Below are 21,830 nucleotides of genomic sequence, written 5' to 3'. Positions count from 1 at the left end.
CATTGCTATAGACACTAGTAAAGAGCAGATGCTTTTCTGGGGGAGGTGTAGATGGGAGGGAGGTGGAAAGAGGGAAAAACAACCAGGAGCACCCACTTTTAACTACATATGCATGCGCTTCATATTCAGCACAAGGCACTGACATTTGTTAGCACTATTGTAAAAAGATGCTGTGGCGTATGCTTCACATTCTAGATTTTCTACAGCACCTGCTGAAGATTGAGCCCCTTTTATGTGTGAGTATCCGTGATTCAGAAAGCTCATTATGGCTGTGTGTTATGACTTGTCTGTGCAAACCATTTCATGGTTTTGTAATGTCCGATGCAGGAGTAGATCCAGATACAGATTCAGTGTATACATTTTTGCTCCCCCAACTTCATTTGTTTACTAACATAAATTCCAACAGAGCTATGAGATTGTTACAAATTCACATTGCACTGATGATGGTGAGGCTATTTGAAAATCATATTTTCCAACTACTAAGCTTTTAAGCTCCTTTGTCAGGGAATGATTCTGTCTGCATGTGCAGGCGGGGTCTTTGCGATAAGAGCCATATCACATTTCAGCATCACTAGTGTTATTTGTTTTTTCTTCCACGCCATATCTAACCAAAGGTTAGTTTACATATAAAAAATTTTAAAGCAATGCTCAAATAAGCAGTTTCTGTGTTTCTGCAGTTCATAATTCTGTTTTGGTGTTCTTTGTTGGAGATTTGGAGGTTTTATGTGGCTGTGTGACTAGGCGTGTGTGAGAATTGCTCTGTATGTGCTTTGCATTATGGGATGCTTGTTCTCATGGCTGTGCTGTGTGTATTGGGCTAAGTATTTATGAAGCCTACCTTCTTTAACCTCATAATCTAAAATATTAAAAAATATATATTTGTAAATCTTATTCCCTCACACATTGGTTAAAGGAAAATCATCTTTGAAAAAATATAGAGGAAAATTCTTTTTAACATTATTTGGTATAGAAATACCTTTTCCTTCTCAAATCAGTTTAAAAATTAAATGTTTTTAATTGATTGTCATTATTTTTACTGTGTTTACTTTTCCCATTTACCTCCTTCTGGCTTTTTTTTCCATAAGGTTTTACTTATGTGTGTTTGTATTGATCTTCAGAAAAAATACCAGTTTCCTTGAGTAGGTTTTTCAGGTTTTGGGTTTTCTGTTTATCTTTTGTGTGTGTGTGTGTGTGTTTAAAAGTCTTTTTTTTTCAGGTTTTGGGTTTTCTGTTTATCTTTTGTGTGTGTGTGTGTGTGTGTGTTTAAAAGTCTTTTTTTTTTTCAGTATAAAGTGTAGATTACTTTTGACTCATTATTTTTGAAGGGATAAATATAAATTTGTTTTCCAATATATTTTTTTAATATCATAGTGAAGGTGTTTTTATAGATGAAAAGATTAAATAGGGTCAGAATTAGAGTGCAACTTTGTTACCCAACCTAGTCCTAAATCCACTGAACTGTGCGTTCTGCTTCATTTTTAATACTTTAGGTAAGTGTCATAGAGAGACTTTTAAGGGTCCACGGTTTTGGCGGGAGTGATCAGGTGTGACAAGGCTAGCTGATGCCCTTGTATTATGCTTCTCAGTATATGTCCCTTTTGTGACTGAAAATATGGTGATTGAGTGGTTGTGATTTACCCTCATCACACTCCTAACGAGCAACAGAACTGTATCTTTTAACTCCAAATCTAAATGACCTCATAGAGTGAATGCTTTTTATAGATAACCAATCTATCTGAAGTTATATGCCTTCCTCACTCAATAAATTATAACATTGGTGTAATTCTTATTTTATTATAACATAAAAGACAATCCTTTCATCCTTGTGCTCCAGTGCTAAGGTTTAATATGTATTGTCTTTACGGGTAAGTTATGGATAGCTGGTTTAATAGCCTTTCTGATTTTTATATTCCTTTTTTATATGTACTCTTTTTTTTAGTTGTGCAAACATGCTGAACTGGCTTCAAATACAGTAATTTCCTTGGTTTTTCATTAATATGAGATCTTGGAACAGCCAGCTTAAACAAGTGCATCGACTATAAAGCCTTATATGATGGCAGGAAACTTAATTTTTAAATGTCATTTTCTAAACATTATAGCTGTCAGCATCTAACTCTGGGCCTTCCATGTTATAGGCATTCAGCCAGTGCTTGTTGAATTAGTAAGTGACCATTCACGTGTAAACAATAGGCTTTTCTCTGAAACCAAAATGAGCTTATAAGAAGTTATTGCAAATAAGTAAGAGCATCTTTCCATAAACTTATATTGGCTTAACTTCAGACTTGGAGAGTGCATAACTTATTGGAGCTAACATTTAATTATTGATAATTCTTGTTAATATCCATAATTATGTGCTGTGGAAGACTGTAAAGCTATTTACATAAAATAATATAAAAACTCAGTGTTTTAATAATGTATGCCTAATCTGTTTCTACTAGGGAAACCAAAAATCTTTGAGTCAAATGAATGTTATTACTGACAGTTATTTTCCTAAGAATTTGTAGATATTTCTAATTTCAAAAGTTGTTTTAGCCTTCTCATGTGGAAATAATTAATGATGTTATTCTCTCCCGTGTGATTGTTGGTAAACCATATAGTTTATCAGCAACATTTAAATTTTAACTTTTGTTATTCTTACCTTTAAGATACTTGATATTTTTGAATTTTAGAATCTCTGCTGAGTAAACTGATTGAGTTGTGTGAAAAAGTAGGGATGGAGGGACAATATAATTGATTTCGCTATTTTAGAAGCGTTTCCTAACAGTTAGCCAGAACTTTGCCCCTCTCTGTTTTCACGGAGCATGTTCTATTCCAGAATTACTTACGTGCCTGCAGAACATTTGGAAGAGTTTAGAATAAGCTTGGGACAGCAACCTGAAGGAATAATGGCACTGGATCTTTTTTCTACATACACTGGCAGGTAAGTGAGACAGTCTGCTACAGTGGTGAACGATGCAGTAGGTTATAATGAAGAGTTCTGAGTCCAGAGTCAAGGAGGACTAGCAATGAAAGAGAATTTCTTTCCTTCTTTCAGCATTTAAAAAAATAGTTTTGCCTCCCCCCCCCATGATATAGTGTAGGAAATTTGGAAAAATTATAAGAAAATTCAAATTAAGAAACAAATTTATTCTAATTATACTACGGAATATAGCACTTTTAACATACTGAGATTGGAGAGTTCACTCAAGGTATGAATATTATTTCATCAATTCCTTGAAAGCTACAATTTGTGTAGTATTTTACCATACTTTTAATTCTTCTGTAAGTATTTTCAAACATAGTCAGGAATTTTATTTATTCCTTTTTTAACATACATACAGTTTGAGAAACATTTTTAAAGATTATTTTTTATTCTTTTGGAGAATGTAGAGCTGAATGTGTTGATATAGATGCATGTCAGGAAATAGTGCCTTTTAAATGCTCTGCTTAGGAAAGGCAAGAACTAGGTTTTGCTGCTGCTGCTGAGTTCAGCACAGGGAGGGGAATAGTGTTAAATTGCTTCTCCAGGAAGAATGTACCGTGCTACACTGTCAGCTGTGGGCCTTTTTTGTTCAGTTGCGTAAGCGACTAAGGACCGACTTTCTTTTTAAGCGTGCTGCAGAGCAGTGGTGGCTTCGTCAGTCTTCTGAGGTCTGCTCAGCAGAGTCCTGCCATTTCTCAGAGAATGTCAGCACATCCTAGAGCACTTTGGTGTCCAGTGACTGCAGGCATCTCAATAGGACATCAGTGTTTCCTCTGCAAATTGCACACGACTGCAGTGATACAGAAAGTGTTAGAAAAGGGAAGAAAGGTGTTTAATAAAAGGAAGCAATGCTACCCTTGGGGCCTCATGAATTTTATGGAAAAAGGAGTATTTGCTCCATCCTAGCTATATAAAGCTCATCCACACTCTACTCTAGAATGTCCATCTCAGGGTTAAAAACTATCTTCCTGATGCTTTCTGTCAGAATGCTAAAAGCAGTCATTCCAGTATCCCTCTAAAGTATCATTTCAAATGGCTTAATTAAAGAACATGCCAACATAACATCATATTCCTTATAAGCTCCGAGGCCTTAAATGCACTGAAATATGTTAGAAAGAGCCACTTTCAGCACTGTTTTGAATGGGAAGGCGAGTGTCCTAGTCACTCACACAGCAGTGCTGTGACTAGCTGCTGTCTTGCAGAGAAAGTGTATTTCCAATTAATATAAGGATGTGGTCTGTTTTTATAGAGCAGGACCCTGACCCAGCGAGAGGTTAAATAACATGTCCAAGATTCAGAGTTAATAAGTGGCTCAAGCCAAGATTAAAATGTAAGCAGTCAAGCTCCATGTTTTGAACCATTGGATCCAAAGAAAAAATGGATATTTGCATTATTTGCTCAGGCCTGGGGTAAAAGTATGGGTAGCATAGCCTGGAAGTTAAGAGCTCAGGTTTTGTAATAAAATGACCTCAGTTAAAAGCTCACTTCTTCTACTTTTATTGTGTGACCTTGTGCCAGTTTCTGGCACTTAAATGCCCATGTGAAAGGAGTTATTACAGTTGACAGAAATTTTATTGGTATTCAACAGCACCCTGGCTGAGTGAGCGCAGGAAGAAGAGAATTGGTCCATTCTGCTCTTTGGAACACAGGGTACTTGAGTCTCGTAAACCACACTCTAGGAGGGATAAAGAATAATCAGTATACTTACAGGAGCATATCTGGGGTAGTGAAAAGATTCAAGACTATAGAATCATTTGAAGAGAATGAGACTTTTGTATCAGAGGATTCAGTATACTAGTCTTTTTGTATTTTTCTGAAGCTGGAAACGGGGAGGCAGTCAGACAGACTCCTGCATGCGCCCAACCAGGATCCACCCGGCACGCCCACCAGGGGGTGATGCTCTGCCCATCTGGGGCGTCGCTATGTCACACCAGAGCCACTCTAGCGCCTGGGGCAGAGGCCAAGGAGCCATCCCCAGCGCCTGGGCCATCTTTGCTCCAATGGAGCTTCGTCTGTAGGAGGGGAAGAGAGAGACAGAGAGGAAGGAGAGGGGGATGGGTGGAGAAGCAGATGGGCGCCTCTCCTGTGTGCCCTGGCCGGGAATCGAACCCGGGACTTCCGCACGCCAGGCCGATGCTCTACCACTGAGTCAACTGGCCAGGGCCTCAGTACACTAGTCTTATAGCTAAAGAGGCATGAGCACATGGAGCACTATGTCTGAGTTTCTAAGTAGCTCCCACTGCTGAAAGTCCGTGGGTGAGAAGTCTCCCCACCCTCAGGACTGTCACTGAATATTTCAGGTACTCTTTCTCTAGGTCCTCGTTCTTGTCTGTCTTCCACACCTGCTTTTTCTATCACATTCTCTCCGTTATATTGATTAGTTCTAGTTTCCATCTCTCTGCCTTGTATCATCTGGATAACAGCTTCACTCGGAATGCTTCGTTTTCAGTCAGCATCTTAGCATCATTTTTTATATCCCCTCTCGTGAATTCATTCCCAGCAGTCCTGCCCCATCGTCAGACTTGGGCTTTCAGAACCCTAGCCTCACAGCCTGTTCCTCAGTTTGCGCAGGAGGGGATTCAAACACCTACCTAGTCCATGGACAGGACATGTAGACAGGTCAACTTCCTTAGATGAAAACAACAACAAAAAACCAACATTCAGGTTAAATGAAAAAAATGAGAAATTCAAGTAGAGCCTGGAAATTTACTTGCAAAACATGTTGTGAGACATATTTATATCCAGATGGATTATTGGATTAATGACTTCTGATTTCAAAGTCTAAAGATTACATGATTTGCAGAGTTCAGTATTCTTGTCAGTGGAGAATGGATATAATTGAGCATACACTTTATATTTTTCAGTTTATGTAAAAATCACCTGAAAATCATTTTTGAATCAATTTTTATAGCCTTGTATGCTTTCAAATTAATATGTAAACCTTTCTCTAGAAAGTCAATTTTTACTAACAGCATAGGACACACCATAATTAATTTAGCCATCCTCTGTTACCCTTACATGTTACTTGACTGCACACATTTTGTTTATATGCCTGGCATTTGGCAAAATCTGAAGTCCTACAGAAATTGAAAAGTGACCTTGAACCTAGGTGCATTGTAAACTGCCTCCTATATGGAGTATTCTGGGTCTGGCCCCTCAGAATGGGCTGAAGTGGGACCATAAAGCATTTCTTTCTTCCTTTGAAGGTTGAAGGGAACGAACTGGTCCATTTTTAGGAAGCAGAGATGCCCAGTTCCTGGTGCAGTTAATGACAAGTTGTTTTAGGGCAGGGATCGTCAACCAGGGCTGTGCACGCCCGTAACCTGTATGGCGCTTTTGTCTTCTTGCACATGCTGGGTGTTTAAAAAATACTTGTTGAATAGTTTTTTTTTTTTAATTCTGTATTTATCCCCTTCTAATTTTATTCCTTTATCTCCCATGTTTCATCAAGAAAGAGACTAGGCCCTGGCCGGTTGGCTCAGTGGTAGAGCATCGGCCTGGCGTGCAGTAGTCCCAGGTTTGATTCCCGGCCAGGGCACACAGGAGAAGCGCCCATCTGCTTCTCCACCCATCCCCCTCTCCTTCCTCTCTGTCTCTCTCTTCCCCTCCCACAGCTAAAGCTCCATTGGGGCAAGGATGGCCCGGGTGCTGGGGATGGCTCCCTGGCCTCTGCCTCAGGCGCTAGAGTGGCTCTGGTCACGACAGAGTGACGCCCCGGATGGGCAGAGCGTAGCCCCCTGGTGGGCGTGTCGGGTGGATCCCAGTCGGCGTGCGGGGAGTCTGTCTGACTGTTTCCCCATTTCCAGCTTCGGAAAAGTACAAAAAAAAAAAAAGAAAGAGACTAGTCAAGACTCTTGGTGTTTAGCTGTATCTTCAGACTAAGGGTAGATTGAGTCTAATGTAAGGTTTTAATTTTGTTTGATCAGATTTTATTTTCTCCTTAATGTAAAATGGTATATGTTTATTGGAAAAGTTTGGTGAAAATATAAAGCAGTTCTGCCTTTTTAGCCAAATCAGTAAAGGATATGTAAGATAGTCTTGTGTGGGTTACTGGGATTTTGAGGAACTCACTGTATAACTCTCTTTAACAGGGACATTCCAGAATTACCAGAGCGAGAAGAAGGAGAGGGAGAAGAAAGTGAACTTCAGAATGCAGCATACAGCAATTGGAATCAGCCCAGGCGGTAAGGACTGTTTCTGGCTTCTGCCTACTCAGTGTTTAAAAATAGGGAGTTGTGGTTTTAAGTGCTGGTTTACAACTATATACTGTGCATTGTTTAATATCTCTCTCTTTCTTCAGATGTATAGTGGGGCAGATAACATGCATCACTCAGAGTTAAAACTATCATGTATACAAGCGTTTGGCATATAACAAGGACTCGGTGAATAAAATTCACTAAAGTATGCATAGGTGGTTGGAATAGATATTTTCTGTAGAGTTTGATTTTAAGTATACCATCAAATGTTAATTTAAATTTCTCTAGATTTGTATAAACTATATATTCAGAATGTGTACAGGATTGTGTGTTAGTAAGCATCTTATCACAGGTTGCCGTTATTCAGAAACCCATGTTTCATTTATAACCAATGTCCTAAATATGCTTAGATACAGCACTATATATCACTAAGGCAAATTTTTTGTGTTCATGCTAAATAAAATAAAATTTAATTTAATAGAAATTTATTGAGTTCTGATTATGGACCAAGACAAGAGGCAAATGATTTTATGAATAAAAGGGAAGTATAAGACATAAATCCTGCCTTCAAAGAAATGAATAGACTTGTATAGGCAACACATAGAAACACAAAATAATTGAAGAGGAAAAAAAGGTATTTTGCATTAAGTATAAAATGTAAGTAATCATTGGATACTCCCTCTAAATAAACCTAAAGGTGACCATCACATTAGTGCCTTACATATAGTAAATACTTAATATTTTTTCTACATTAGGGAATACAGTGGTACCTTGAGATACGAGCAGACCAACCTACGAATTTTTTTAAGATATGACTTGCGACTAGGTCCATATTTTTGTTTGAGATCCGAGCAAAATTCCGAGATACGAGTCATGATTCAGGAAGCTGCTACAGTTTTAGTTTTAGTTAAAGTAAATAAAATGCAGTTTTAGTTTACATTTAGTGTTAAGAAAGTGCAGTTTTAGTTTACGTGTCTACAGTGCCTGCATCCCTTCCTCCCTCCTCCTCCTCCTCCGCCATTCACCTCCGTTAGCTGTACTCGTCTGTCTCCAAGGTAAGAATACAGTACTAAATAACACTTTTTTTTATTTCATATATTTTGTTATGCATTGGTAAAGTATATATGTGTGTTTCTTAATTAAAAACATGTTTTTTTCATAATTTAGGATGGTTTGGGGATGTTTCACAGGGCTGGAATAGATTAAATCTATTTCAGTTATTTTAAATGGGAGAAATTTTTTTGATATGTGAGTTGACTGACTTATGAGCTCGGTTACAGAACGAATTAAACTCTTATCTCAAGGTACCATTGTATTTATTCTACAGTGAATAAATAAAATGCTCAAGGGAGGATAATTTCTACTCTTCAGAGATGTAGTTCAGTTTTATGATTTTCCTTGCTCATAAATGAATTTAAAGCAGCAACCATCACATTTAAACATGTTCTAGGTTGAGTCATGTTCAAAGTGTAGAAAATTTATGGTTTTTTTTTTTTTTTTTTAACAAAAAACTAGGAGTATTTTTAGTCATCCAAAATAACTTCTTGATCTGAAGTCTTTAAAAGCTGTTTAACCTGCTTAAAGAAATCACAGTCTGTGTACATTACCCATGCTGAGAACAGAATATAAGTGCGGTATCTGTGGCAAAAAAAAATACAAGATGTTCAGTTTCTTGTTTGAGGATGGAAGCAAAAGTATGTTAGATGAAATTATTTTGTAGCTGGTGACCATAGTGATAAACTTGAATTTGTTGGAGGACAGTAATCACAGGGAAAGAAAAAGATAGGTTGGTTAGTTTTAATAACATTGTAGAAGGAACAGCAGTTTTTAGAAGACACTGTGCCAAATGTTTGGAGTCTATAAGAGTTGTATTGGAATTCTATCACTTTTTTAGCAACTTCCTGAATCTTTGCTAGGTCTCAGTTACTTCATCTGTAAAATGGGATTAATAATAAAACCTTTTAAATTGGGGGGTGAATTCAGTGGGATAATTCATTTAAAATTCTTAGCATAGTGCCTGATACAGCATGAGCACTTAGCTGGCCTCGTCACCCATCACCAGCAGCAGCAGCAGCAGCAGCGGCAGCAAGCACTGACAACTAAGCAAATAAAATGGGCACAGGAATCATGAAATTTGTCTCTTCTTTATGAAGTTTTGTAAGGAGGAAGAATTGATGTAACTTCTGGACAGGAAGTTTTTATATTTTTATCAAAAATTTTAATCTTCATATAAACCTAAGAGATATCTCTAAAGATGATACCTACCTTACTGGAGAGAGTCTGTCTGGAGCCTCCATAGTCTTAAAAATGTACTCTGTATTCTTCTCTATAGAAACACTGAGGTACTGAGTTCAGAGTATTTTGTTCATAGAATATATGAGGAAGCATACCAAGATAACCAGATCTTTTAGTAAATGAGGACCAAGTATATATTATGACTGTGCTTCATAACACTGGAAATGTGGTGGGACATTTGTTCATGCAGTCAAAAAAATTTACTTTGTGTGGAAATAGAGAATACTTTTTAGCAAAGTATAAATTTTTAAATTCCAAATAGGCTGTTACTCTCTTGTTGGGCATGTGATTTTCATTTAAAAAATTGGTATCATACTGTTGCCTGTATCATTTTCTCTCAGTCCAATGTTTGGAGATCTCTCATGTTGATTCTTAAAGATCTAATTCATTGAATTTAGCTGCTGCATTTCAGTATATGAATATACCACAGTTTATTCCCATATTGATATTTGCATAGTTAATAGTTACTCACTATTATAATAATTCTATGCGGTAAATATATCAATTCCCCCTATAGTTATGAATGAGAATTTGTCTAGGTATATGCCCCAAAATGCAATTGCTGGCACATAGTTTTAAATGTATTATTTACTTTCTTAAAAATTGTCAACTTGTTTTATAAGATGGCTATGTCAATTTCTCCTTTCTTCAGTATAGTTCCCTTTTCCTAACATCCTTGTTACTTCATCATATAATTCCTTTTTAAAGGAAGAAAATGATAGGTATCTTGTCTTAATAAACAGCATGAAGGTATAAGAGGATTGAGGTGATAAGAGTTCACATTTGCCATTTGTCATATGGACTGAATTTTATATGTTTTTAAATCACATTACTTCAGTAATCATAGCCATAATAAGTCTAGTAGACTTACTGGTTATTTCCTCTGTGCCAAAGCTTTGTTTTGCACTTGACATGTTTTCATTAATTTAATAGTCACAGAAACAGTCTGGTACAGAGACTCTACTGGCTCCATTTCACAGATAGGGAACCCAAGAGAGCAACTAAATAGGTTACAGAGGTCACATGATTGTTAAATAGCAAAAGAGCTGGACTGGAACCCAGGGACTCTCTGTTCAGAGCTTAGGCAGTCTGCCTCAGAGCTCTATTTTACTTTTGGTTTTCTGAATTTCATTCTATTTAAATCTTTGTACAGGTCTAAGAAAGGCTGCCATTTTTCTGTAGAACTAATTCAGTATATGTTCTGTAAAATTTTTCTTTTATGAGTCTTTTTCTTTCCACGAAATGTTTACCATGTTCCATTCAGTGAATACTGAGTCTGGTTCCACAGCACTGTGGTCATTTTGGCAGTCTGTCTTTGGTTATCTTCTCCTAAGTCTTGTTACAGCCTTTCTGCTAAGAAGTGTATCTAGAAACACTTTGATATCTGTGCCAAACTCTGTGTAAGCATATGGTGCTATTATCCAAAGGTTGTTTAACCTCTCTGTGCCTCATCCTTCTTTGTAAGATGGGGCTAAGAAGAGAATCCACCTTATAAGGATGCTGTGAGAATTAAATGAAAGTGTGTGGAACTCAGATATTAATGCTCAGATATTAATGCTCATGATAAGCCCTTAGTAAGTATTTGCTGCTGTTTTTATTATCAAGAAGTTATAAGAACCACTTTTTAATTTGCACTAACCACAAAGAACCCTAGGAGATATTTTCTCTCATTCTTTCTATCTTTCTTATTTTTTTAAGAGATGGGTTAAGGAGTCCCACCAGTATTCTGGATTCTTACATATTAAACATAATGACTAACTTACTGTCTTCTTTCCTTTACCATTTTACCTTAGGAACTGCTTTAAGAGACAAGGAAGTTGGTTGATTTTTGTCTTTCACAGAATTCTAGAATGAAAGAAAATGGTGAATAAGATTTTAACAGTTTAAACTACTAACACAATTTTTATAAGATAAAGGATCATGGGTTATAGATTTCTACTGAAGAAAAAATGTGTGTGTCAATGAAGTGTCTCATGACCTGACTTTATCTGACTTGTCCTCTCATTCTGCCTGCGGTGCTCTTTTATCCCCAGCCTCTCCTTACAGGGACCTCCCTTATGTCACTGGAGTCCTTTTGTCAGCCTCTCCTCTCTTCTGGGAGCATCTCAAATGACAGAGTGGAGGGCATGTTTGGACCATGCTTTCTCCTGTTTAGTGTCCAGCATTGTCTCCCTGCAGCATGGAGCGGATTGCAGTCTTACTGTCTGTCTCAGTTTCTCTGCTTGGTATCTCTGTTTTCTCCCAGTTCCCCGAGCTGCTCCCTCCTCTTGGCCAAACACCTCACCATAAATCAGCTTATATCCTAGCCTTTCCACAAGATGTGTACTTTTAATTCATTCATAGTTTTTATAGATATTTGGAATTATATATGAGTTCGAGTGTTTATTCTGTGAGTATGGAAAGTGTATTCAAGCCAGAAGAAGTAGGGGGTGCCAAGGTCCTAAGGAAGGAGAGTGTGTCTGTGGCACTTAAGGAGCAGCAAGAAGATGATGTGGTTTTGGGATTGGAGATAGGGAAAGGGAAAGCCATGGAGATGCTTTAATGGAGATGATAGTAGGATCAGATCATGCAGGAGCTTGTCAGCCATTCTCTTGATGCCCTGATGGTTACCAGATCTGCCCTTGTAAGAAAGACATACATAGGTCAGTTTCTGATAGTGTGTGTACAGGAATGTTTTTCTTGATTGGGCTGCTCAGCTCCGAACTGTCTGTTCAGGGGTAGCTGAATTTGATTACTTAACATCTACATAATAGAGCTCCTGAAAAACGGTGCTTTTACATTTGTCTGGGTCCTGGCCTGGAGTATGTATGTCCAGTATTTACTTTTATCAATCCAGTTTCCAAAGTAGATTAGTATTTATTAAACTCTAAAACACATAACTGGAAAGTATTTAAAATGATCTTGTTTTACTACTGATAAAACTTTAATAAATTGAACAAGCAATATTTGCAAAATTAGTATATATATAAAGACATTTTATTCTATTAAATTTTAAAGTATTAATTATAATTGTTAATCATTTGAATCATTCTTAAGTGTGCGATTCAGTGACGTTAAGTTTGTTCCCATTGCTACATAACTATTACCACCATTCAGCTCTAGAATTTTTCTCATCTTGTACAATTGAAACTCTGTACACATTTCATAACTACTTCCTTCTCTCCTGTCTTCTACCATCCACTCTTCTACCATTCTATGTGACTATTCCAAGTACATTGTATAAGTGAAACATATACTATTTGTGCTTTATTTCATTTGGCTGGTTTATTGCACTTAGCATAACATATGTTAACCTATGTTGTAGCATGTGTCAATTTCCTTCCTTTTTAAGACTAAATAATATTCCGTTATTTGTATATACCATTTCTCTTGTCTATTCATCTATAGATGGACTCTTGGGCTGCTTCTTCCTTCTGGTTATTGTAAATTATAATTCTGTGAACATGGTACAAATATTTCTTTAAGACCATGCTTTGGAATTTTTTGGGTCTATACTCAGAAATAGATTTGCTGTATCATATGGTAATTTTATATTTAAATTTTTTAGAAACTTCCATACTGTTTTCCATAGTGGCTACAACATTTTACATTGCTGCCAACAATATACAAGGGTTCAAATTTCTTCATGCTTTCTCTAATTTTTCCTTGCCAACACTTATTTTTTTTTTCTAGTAGCTATCTTAATGAGTGTGAGGTGGTATGTCATTTTAGTTTTGATTTGCATTTTTCTTATTAGTGATTTTAAGCATTTTTTCAAGTACTTATGGGTCATTGTATATCTTCTTTAGAAAATGTCCATTCAAGTCCTTTGCCTTTTTTTTTTTTTTTTTTTTTTGAGAGAAAGGCGGGGAAGGAGACAGAAACAGAAACATGTAGCAATCCTTGTATGTGCCCCAACCAGGCATCAAACTGGCAACATCTGTGCCTTGGGATGAAGCTCCAACCAGCTGAGCTATCTGCCGAGACCTTAACTTTTTATTTATTGATTGATTTTTAGAGAGACAGAGAGGAAGGGAGAGGAAGGGTTTGGGAGAAGGGAAGCATTCATTTGTTGTTCCGCTTGGTTGTGCATCCGTTGATTGCTTCTCGTGTGCGCCCTGACCGGGGATCAACCTACAACCTTGTCGTTTTGGAAGGGTGCTTTAACTGACTGAGCTCACTGGCCAGCATCCAAGTCATTTGCCCAATTTTTAATCAGGTTGTTCATTTTCTTATTGTTGAGTTTCAGGGGTTCTCTGTACATTCTGGATATTAATCTTTTATCAGATATGAAATTTACAAATATTTTCTCCTATTCTGTAGGTTGCCATTGTAATCTAATGATATTATCTTCTGACAATCAAAAGTTTTTAATTTAAAGAAGTTCAATTTGACTATTCTTTTTGTTGTCTGTGGTTTCGATGTAATTTCTAAAAAATAAAAAAAAATTTCTAAGTTCATTGACATGAACTTTTTCCTATGTTTTCTTATGAATTTAACATTTTATTTATTTTTTACAGGGTTGAACTTTGGCGAGAACCAAGTAAATCTTTGGGCATCAGCATTGTTGGTGGACGAGGGATGGGGAGTCGGCTAAGCAACGGTGAAGTAATGAGGGGCATTTTCATCAAACATGTTCTTGATGATAGTCCAGCTGGCAAAAATGGAACCTTGAAACCTGGAGATAGAATAGTAGAGGTACCCTCCAATGAGCTCTCTGTGCACAAATCCTTTATCTCTGCCATTCTCTTTACTAAGGGAATTACTATCTTGACAATGATTATTTGATCAAACATTAGAGTAAAATGTGTTTGTGGTTAAAACATTTCTTGTATGTTTCTTTTCATTCATAATTTTTCTCTTCAATATGTAGTAACATTGTATTCTTGATGTAGAGACTGATTTTTGAAGTTATAACCAAACCAGTTTTTAAAGACATTAGCCCTGAGATAAAATAATTAAATTCTGCTTAAAAACGGGTTTCTTGGGGAAATAATTCTTTAATAGTACATATATACACATAAAATATGTTCATCATTAATAAAATTCTCTAAAGAGATTTTATTTTAAAAAATACTTTATAGTCATTATTTCATTGTAAATGTTGTTGGATGAGATTTTTATTTTTCCAAGTGAGTCTTTTTTGTAAAATCTTTTACTCTAAGACTCTGATTATCTTTCATAAATGTTCCCACCCCCGGTCCAGGCTCAGATTTCCTTTCTCCTCAGTGTTGTGCATCACTTCAGGCTGTTCATTTGTGTGTTTGTCTGCACATGTGTGTACAACACATGTGTGTGTTTATTTTGTTATATATGAGAGAGAAACATTTGGTCAGTTGTACCTAATTCCTTAATTCAAATCAAAGTTTCATATCTTAAATATATTCTTCCCTCAGGAGTCACTCACTCATTTACTAAACAAATACTCCTGGAGCAGCTGTTGCATTCCAGGTGCTGTAACAGGCTCTGGGCATCCCGCAGGAAACAAGGCACTGTGCCTGCCTGTCAGAGTGGGGCAGCCTTGACAACTAGCCAGTCACTTCAGAGCAGTCTGATCAATTTTTTGATTATTTAAGAGGGCGAGGAAGAGACACCTGACCCAGATTTGCTGAGTTGTCAGAATTTAGTAAACTAAAAGAGACAACTTTCAAGTGGAAACCGATCACTTTGTTACTATAGTGACCATTATATTTACTTTATACAAGTGTTTGTCTCTCATTTTCTAAATCTATATAACTTACATATTAAGACACCTTGACTGTTTAGAAGAAAGTTCTAACTTAACCGTTATTTTAAATTATCATTTTGGAGATTTATTTATTCCCCTGTTGATTATTGCTTAGAGCTTCAGAAAGAAGAAGATTTAGACTTGAGAGAAAGCCAGGGCCATGTACTTTTTCCCCTCTCACTACTTACAAGGGAAAATGGTGGGTTTTTCCTCTCTTCTTGCATACTTAGCTTTCATTAGATGATCTCTTAGCTCCCTTTTAAAGAAAGTTTTTTTGTTAGAGTACTATCTAAAATATTCATTTTTAGATTATTGTAAGGCATTTTATATGGATACTTTGATATTAAATACCTTTGACCTAAGTAGAAAGAGTAAGAAATATTTATATTCATTTCTGGAAAGGATTGATCATAGTTTACACCAAAATGTTGTTTGAATGTATTGAGGATATTAAAGCATCCTTTTCAAATGGAAAAGGATTTTTTTTTGTGATCCAGTACTATATATTTTTTAGCAGTGATTTGTTGCGTGATGTTATGTGTGGAGGCTTTTCTCAGAAATAAGAAAGCCTTAGGCTTCTGGAATCCTGGGAACTATATAACATGTCTCTACAAAGAGTTTCTATAAATGTATATAGACTAGATGAGTAGATACCTGCAAGTGATTTCACTCTAAGCATAGAGTACTTTAGACCTTAGCAAAGATATTTAATGTCCTGTTAAATTTTCTCACTCATGGAATAGATAGTACACATGATACTAACTTTTATTCTACAAAAAGTTAGAAGTCATTTTTAATATATACTGAAAGAGATGTTGCTAAGTATCATCTAAATATCAATCTGAGGGATATTTTCAATGAAAGGTATATAATTTTTAAAGGTGATAATGTTCTATGCAGAGATTTAGTAATTTTCTTTTCCAGAATTGTGTCCACTATAATTTTACTATTTTGTTGTATATACCATATTGTGGTAATTGGAAATGATAAAAATGAAGTAGTGTTCTATAGTTTTCTGACAGGATTAGCATTTGGCCTTCCCAACTATTTTCCTTCCTATTCAGATAGTGTATAAACTGAGCTGATCATCACCCAGGCAAGCGTGGTCAATAAAATGTTGCAAAATAACTTGTTTCCAAGCTACTTATATGAGAATTACTAACAAATAAGCACAATTTCTTGGCTTCCAACTCCTATCATGTTTACTGCAAAGATTCTTTTGCAAAACTAACTACCATAACCTGATATTTCTGAATGTCAGAATTTTGTTTTTAACTTCAGGCTTCCCTGTATAGAGAAAAATATACAATGCATCATACACCCACTTCCCAAAGCACTCTCTAATGAATTGGAAAAATTTTTTTACAGTGACTTTTATGATGAAGACGGTGCTATTAGGCAGTTCTCTTACAGTATTTCTTTAAATACACTGATTTATTAAAGGAGTAGCTGAGCAGTGTAAAAAAGCAGAAGCAGAGCCTTCATTCTAATGATTATCATTTCAGTTGATTATTAGAGATAGAAGTCTGTCTCCGAAACAAGAGACCACAAGTATGCTGAACAGATTAAAAGTTTTGAAGCTTCACAGAAAGTCTCAATTATTTTTTATTCTGAAAGTGATTTTCTAGGAGCCTCACCCCAGATCCTCAGAATGCAGATCCACAAATTGTTCTGTTGTTCTATAGCTTCTTGAAATGTTAAGCTGAGGCCTTCCATTGCAGGTGGATGGAATGGACCTCAGAGATGCAAGCCATGAACAAGCTGTGGAAGCCATTCGGAGAGCAGGCAACCCTGTAGTCTTTATGGTACAGAGCATTATAAACAGAACAAGGGTAAGCAAACACAGAGGGCAAGGTAGGCATGTCCCAACAGTGTTCAACTTGGAATCTAATGTGTCAACCACCAAGTTGTCTCTAAAAGCAAAGGTTTCAAATCCTAGAATCTGAGGAGACTTGGTAAAAGTTTATTTTGCTTGTTTCTTTTTTAAATTAAGTTGTTCTGGAAATCCCTTTTGCCATGTTTAATAAACCCTTGAAGTCTGCTTTAAACACACAGAAATAGGATTCATTGGTGGCCAATGATGACTAGATGGACAATTATTAATATTTATCATAGTCACAAAGTATGTAAATTGTTCATGGGAAACGTGGTATAGTCTCTCAGGTTAATAGTCTGACCTCTAAAGGAGTCCCTTAGGCCTTTGAGATTACATTTTATTTATGCATTAATTCTCTCAGACAGAATTTCCAGTTTATGCAATCCCACGATCACCTGTGAATAATCTTGAATGTATTTGTCCCACAGAACACTGGAGTTCCACATGGGTTTTGTTTCAGCTGTGTTAGAAACAGGGGTTCCATGACTGCTGTTTCCCAGCCCCAGTAGTCCCTGGTGGACAGAAACCTGCTAGCCCATTTTACCACCTGTCATCACAAGTGAAATGGTTTTTAAAATATTTTTTTAAAAGTATAAGTGCATTTAGTAAATGTTGTTGATGGAGAAGATACTGAATGTGGCATTGTATATTTGATAATGCCTTAATGTTGCTAAAGATGAAAACTATGGCAAACGTTTAAAAGTACTTTTTAAATTTTTCTTTATGCCCCAGTAAAAAGAAAATTATTTTAATATGCAGCAGCTCTTAAATATATTTGGGTCACATACCCCTTAAAGTTCCTCAGAAATACACATATTCCCTGAAAAGTTTGCACATCATTGCAGAAGTTTCCTAGATGTCCCGAACTTATAGAGAGATTCACCTCTGAATTTAAGTTAAGAATCCCTGAAATGCTGATTCTCTTTGAAATACCTGCTTCTTAGCTTTTAGGATTGGTTGTCTTGAAAAGAAAATGTCAACATATGTGAAGGGAGTAAAAAGAATTATCTAAAACTTAAAATATGTACTTTTTATATAAAACACATTTAACTTTTTAAATTAAGAACTTATGATATCAGTGCCCAAGTGATATAGAAAAATAGAAAACGGCTCTGAAGATGAGATCCAAGCAATTTGTCAGTATTCTGTGCCGTGGAATAAAAGTGACTAGGTTTATCCCATCGGTTCTTCCCTTTGTGGTCGAGACAGGTGTAGCTCCGTCCGCTCTGGGTTTCCTGCAAGAAATGAATTTAGTAGTTCTTCAAGTAAGCATTTATCTTCACATCTGCAGTTTTTAATCATCCATTTGTTTATTGTTAGGTAATAATTATTCATTCAGATGAGAAAATCTGCCAAATGGTAGGGCTGAATCATACTCCATTCTTTCCAAACGCTATTCAGTTTGTTTAAATAACTATAAATCTTTCTACATTTGTTTCCATTTGTTGTGTTAAACATAGACACAGGATGATAATGTTGGTAAATGGCTATTTAAGTTAAAGCTACTTTTTGTGTGGGTGTGTTTTATCCCTTTTTGGGTTATATTTTTAATTTCAAACTTTTATATCATTTAGAACAATACTATAAATCACTGAATAGGGTTTTCAATATTTCTTTTAAAAACTTAAACTACAAACATTTCCTATATTGCCAGTCACATTTTCTAATGAGCGGGGAAGATGTATTTTTCATGCACCTGGAAAATAATACTATTTTATTATCTGTGGTATAATGATGCCTGATTTTATAGCAATTATTTCAGGATAAATTGTGCTTAGAATGACAGGCTTACTCAAGTTATATGTGACAGGGTTCAGGATGTGTACCCCAAAATATGGACCCTTGGCATATTAAGTATTTTAAGTTAAGGGAATTTTAGAAGAGTCAGATGATGGAAGGACTCTGACCTTCCCCCTTTCTCCTGGAGCAGGTTGTGAGATCTCATGTGAAAGGTGCCCTTCCTGTACCAGGGGAAAAAGTGTCCCTGTCTCCACAGATGCGGGGACGCTGAGAGGAATCTGAATGGACAGACTGCTAAGTTCCCCCTAGTTCACTCCACTTCACTCATATTTTTTTGTCCTGTGATTCCTTCCGTGACTACCCACTGTTCATCCAACCGTGTATAAAACACTCAAGTTAAACCATTTCTTAAGGTCTTTATTTCTTCATGAAGGCTCCATATCACATAAAACTTTTGTTAAACCAATATACCTACTTTTTTCTTGTTAATATGTTTCCTATTACAGAGATCCAGCTGAGAACCTAAATGGGTACAGGAATTTTTTTTTTATGTCTCTGCATATGCATTTTGCTTTGGGAAATGAGAATTAATTTTGTATTTAACCTTTTGAGTAGTGAGTTTTTTTCATGCTTGCTGACCTCTAGGCGTGAGTTTTTTTCAAAAAATGAAATTAGTTCCAATTACAGTTTTATTAACATAAAATCATGTTTGTTTGATTACCAATTTATGGAAACAAGAAGAACATACATTTGCCTTTTTTTAATGTTGCCTACACATTTTTAAAATAAAAATTTTTGTATGATCATACTCTGGATGATCAGGAGTCACGAGGATGTACATGAATGTTCTTACTACTCAAAGGGTTAAAATAAGCTATACTTTGTAGTCAATGATTTACTTCCCTATGTAAATAAATTGAGTCCCTTGTAATCTAAAGAAAAAGAAAATCACAAATACCTAAGAGTCTCTTAATGGGAAATGTTGTATGTGTGAATGTAATAAAGCTTTAAGAAAATTTCATTTATAGGCTGAAAGCTAAACTTTGGCTCTTAGACTGTTTAAGCACCAGAACTTCCCAGCACCAGCCCAAATAGTTCCACCAGTATGACACTTCACAGAATTCCATCAGACTACATAGTCTTAGTAACGGCTGGGCCCCATTAATACAGGCCAGAGAATGTTTTTATCTTCCCTGTGCTTCTTAGTTAATAACATTTCTATTTTTATCAGCCCTTGGAATATAAGCAGAAGTTGTGTCATTGATTTTTTAATAAGAAATATTATCTGTTTCTATAAATCTTTCCTTAGCAGTAGAGTGATCTCCCACTTCCCTTGCTGTGCTCATGCTGTACTTTTTATATTCTGTTCTCATGGCCAAATTCTAATCCTATAAGAGCTGCAAATTTAAAGAAGAAAGCAAGCAAAACAAAATACTAGAGCTCTTTTTAAATATTCTATTTCTTGCCATTATGATTTTACTTTATATTATTCTAAAAAATCATAAAGGACATAGAAAACCAAAAATTCCATGTATGAGGATTAGAAATAATCTCCCCTTCCATAGTGTTGCATTTTTCACCTAGGATATGTTTTTAATCTCTGCCTAGTCATATTTCTACCGTCATAATATATGGTCATGTTCCTTGGCATTTGTGATCTTCTCTTTTGTAAAGCAAGAGTTGACATTTTAAACTAAAAACCAGAGCAAAAGTTAAGATGAGCAGAAATGTCATTGTGCCCATTTCTTTTCCTGTCTTCTCTGTGTAGGAAAAACATTGCAGAAGAGCAGATTGAAAGGGTAATGTGGCATAAGCTTTAGTGCAGACGTACTGAGTGAGGATAGAGCCTTTCCAGAGTGTTCTCCCCTACAGGCTGGTGCCACGTGACAACCTCTCCCTACGCTTGATGCTTGCCAGTAGAGCTTTTTTATAGAGAGAAGTAACACAAACATTTAATTGGAGCCAAAATGAATTTTAAATGTCTGCAGTTTCCCCTAAAAGATATAGTCAATAAAGGAAAAAGATAGTGGGTATGAAGAGAAGGAGAATTTATTGTGCTAAGGAAATTGCTTTTCTTTTTTTTTTTTTCTTAAACTATAAAAATGCTTAAATTCTATTTGGCAGTCATCCTGCCTTTTATATGTATATTCAAATCCAATAGTACTAGCTCCGTGTATTACAGGCAAGCCACAAAACCTATGAGAACACTCTAAGGCAGGACTTTAAATATTATCCAATGCCTCATAAATTCCCCAGTAGTACGGGAACTTTCATAGGGAGTTTTAAAATACATATCAATGTTTCTACTCCACAAAAAAGTAGGCAGAAATAGAGAACACTACTGTTCATTTTTTTAAAATGTCTATTTCATTTTTTAATTAAATTACTATTGATCTTAAGCAACCTTAATATCTAGCGAAAGTATTAGAAGTTTCCTTACTGGGATACAAGATAAAAGACTAGTGAAATTTACCAATAAACTAGCAGACATATATTTAATTTGCATTGTGGAACAGATAAAATAATTTGCTTTTAAATTAAATTCTAAAAACTTCCTTGCCCTGGCCAGTTGGCTCAGCAGTAGAGCGTCGACCTAGCGTGCAGAGGACCCAGGTTCGATTCCCTGCTAGGGCACACGGGAGAAGCGCCCATTTGCTTCTTCACCCCTCCGCTGCGCTTTCCTCTCTGTCTCTCTCGTCCCCTCCCGCAGCCAAGGCTCCATTGGAGCAAAGATGGCCCGGGCGCTGGGGATGGCTTTGTGGCCTCTGCCTCAGGCGCTAGAGTGGCTCTGGTCGCAACATGGCGACGCCCAGGATGGGCAGAGCATCGCCCCCTAGTGGGCAGAGCGTCGCCCCTGGTGGGCGTGCCGGGTGGATCCCGGTCGAGTGCATGCGAGAGTCTGTCTGACTGTCTCTCCCTGTTTCCAGCTTCAGAAAAATGAAAAAAAAATAATAATAAAAATAAAAATAAAAAATAAAAACTTCCTTGATTTTAATTTTGAAACATATGCTGTATGCTTGGAATATATATTAATATATAAAGTAGGCGAATACA

At 36.3% G+C, this 21,830-nt stretch overlaps 1 protein-coding gene across 11 annotated transcripts in view; it reads left to right on the top strand.

The window, feature by feature from the left end:
- MPDZ (multiple PDZ domain crumbs cell polarity complex component) overlaps nt 1-21,830 on the top strand; it is a 206,986-nt gene that overhangs the window by 149,362 nt on the left and 35,794 nt on the right. For 9 of the 11 annotated variants that reach the window (XM_066368175.1, XM_066368165.1, XM_066368166.1 and 6 more), the window contains 4 exons: nt 2,816-2,920; nt 7,054-7,146; nt 13,953-14,130; nt 16,882-16,992. In XM_066368175.1, the coding sequence (XP_066224272.1) occupies nt 2,816-2,920; nt 7,054-7,146; nt 13,953-14,130; nt 16,882-16,992 (487 nt within the window). The remainder of the gene's footprint in view (nt 1-2,815; nt 2,921-7,053; nt 7,147-13,952; nt 14,131-16,881; nt 16,993-21,830) is intronic. The other 2 variants (XM_066368173.1, XM_066368176.1) reach the window with 1 other exon arrangement.

This window comes from Saccopteryx leptura, chromosome 2 (genome assembly GCF_036850995.1).
Source record: "Saccopteryx leptura isolate mSacLep1 chromosome 2, mSacLep1_pri_phased_curated, whole genome shotgun sequence".
NCBI lineage: Eukaryota > Metazoa > Chordata > Mammalia > Chiroptera > Emballonuridae > Saccopteryx > Saccopteryx leptura.
Note: the sequence above shows the minus strand (reverse complement) of the source record. Positions and strands in the feature narration are given on the sequence as shown.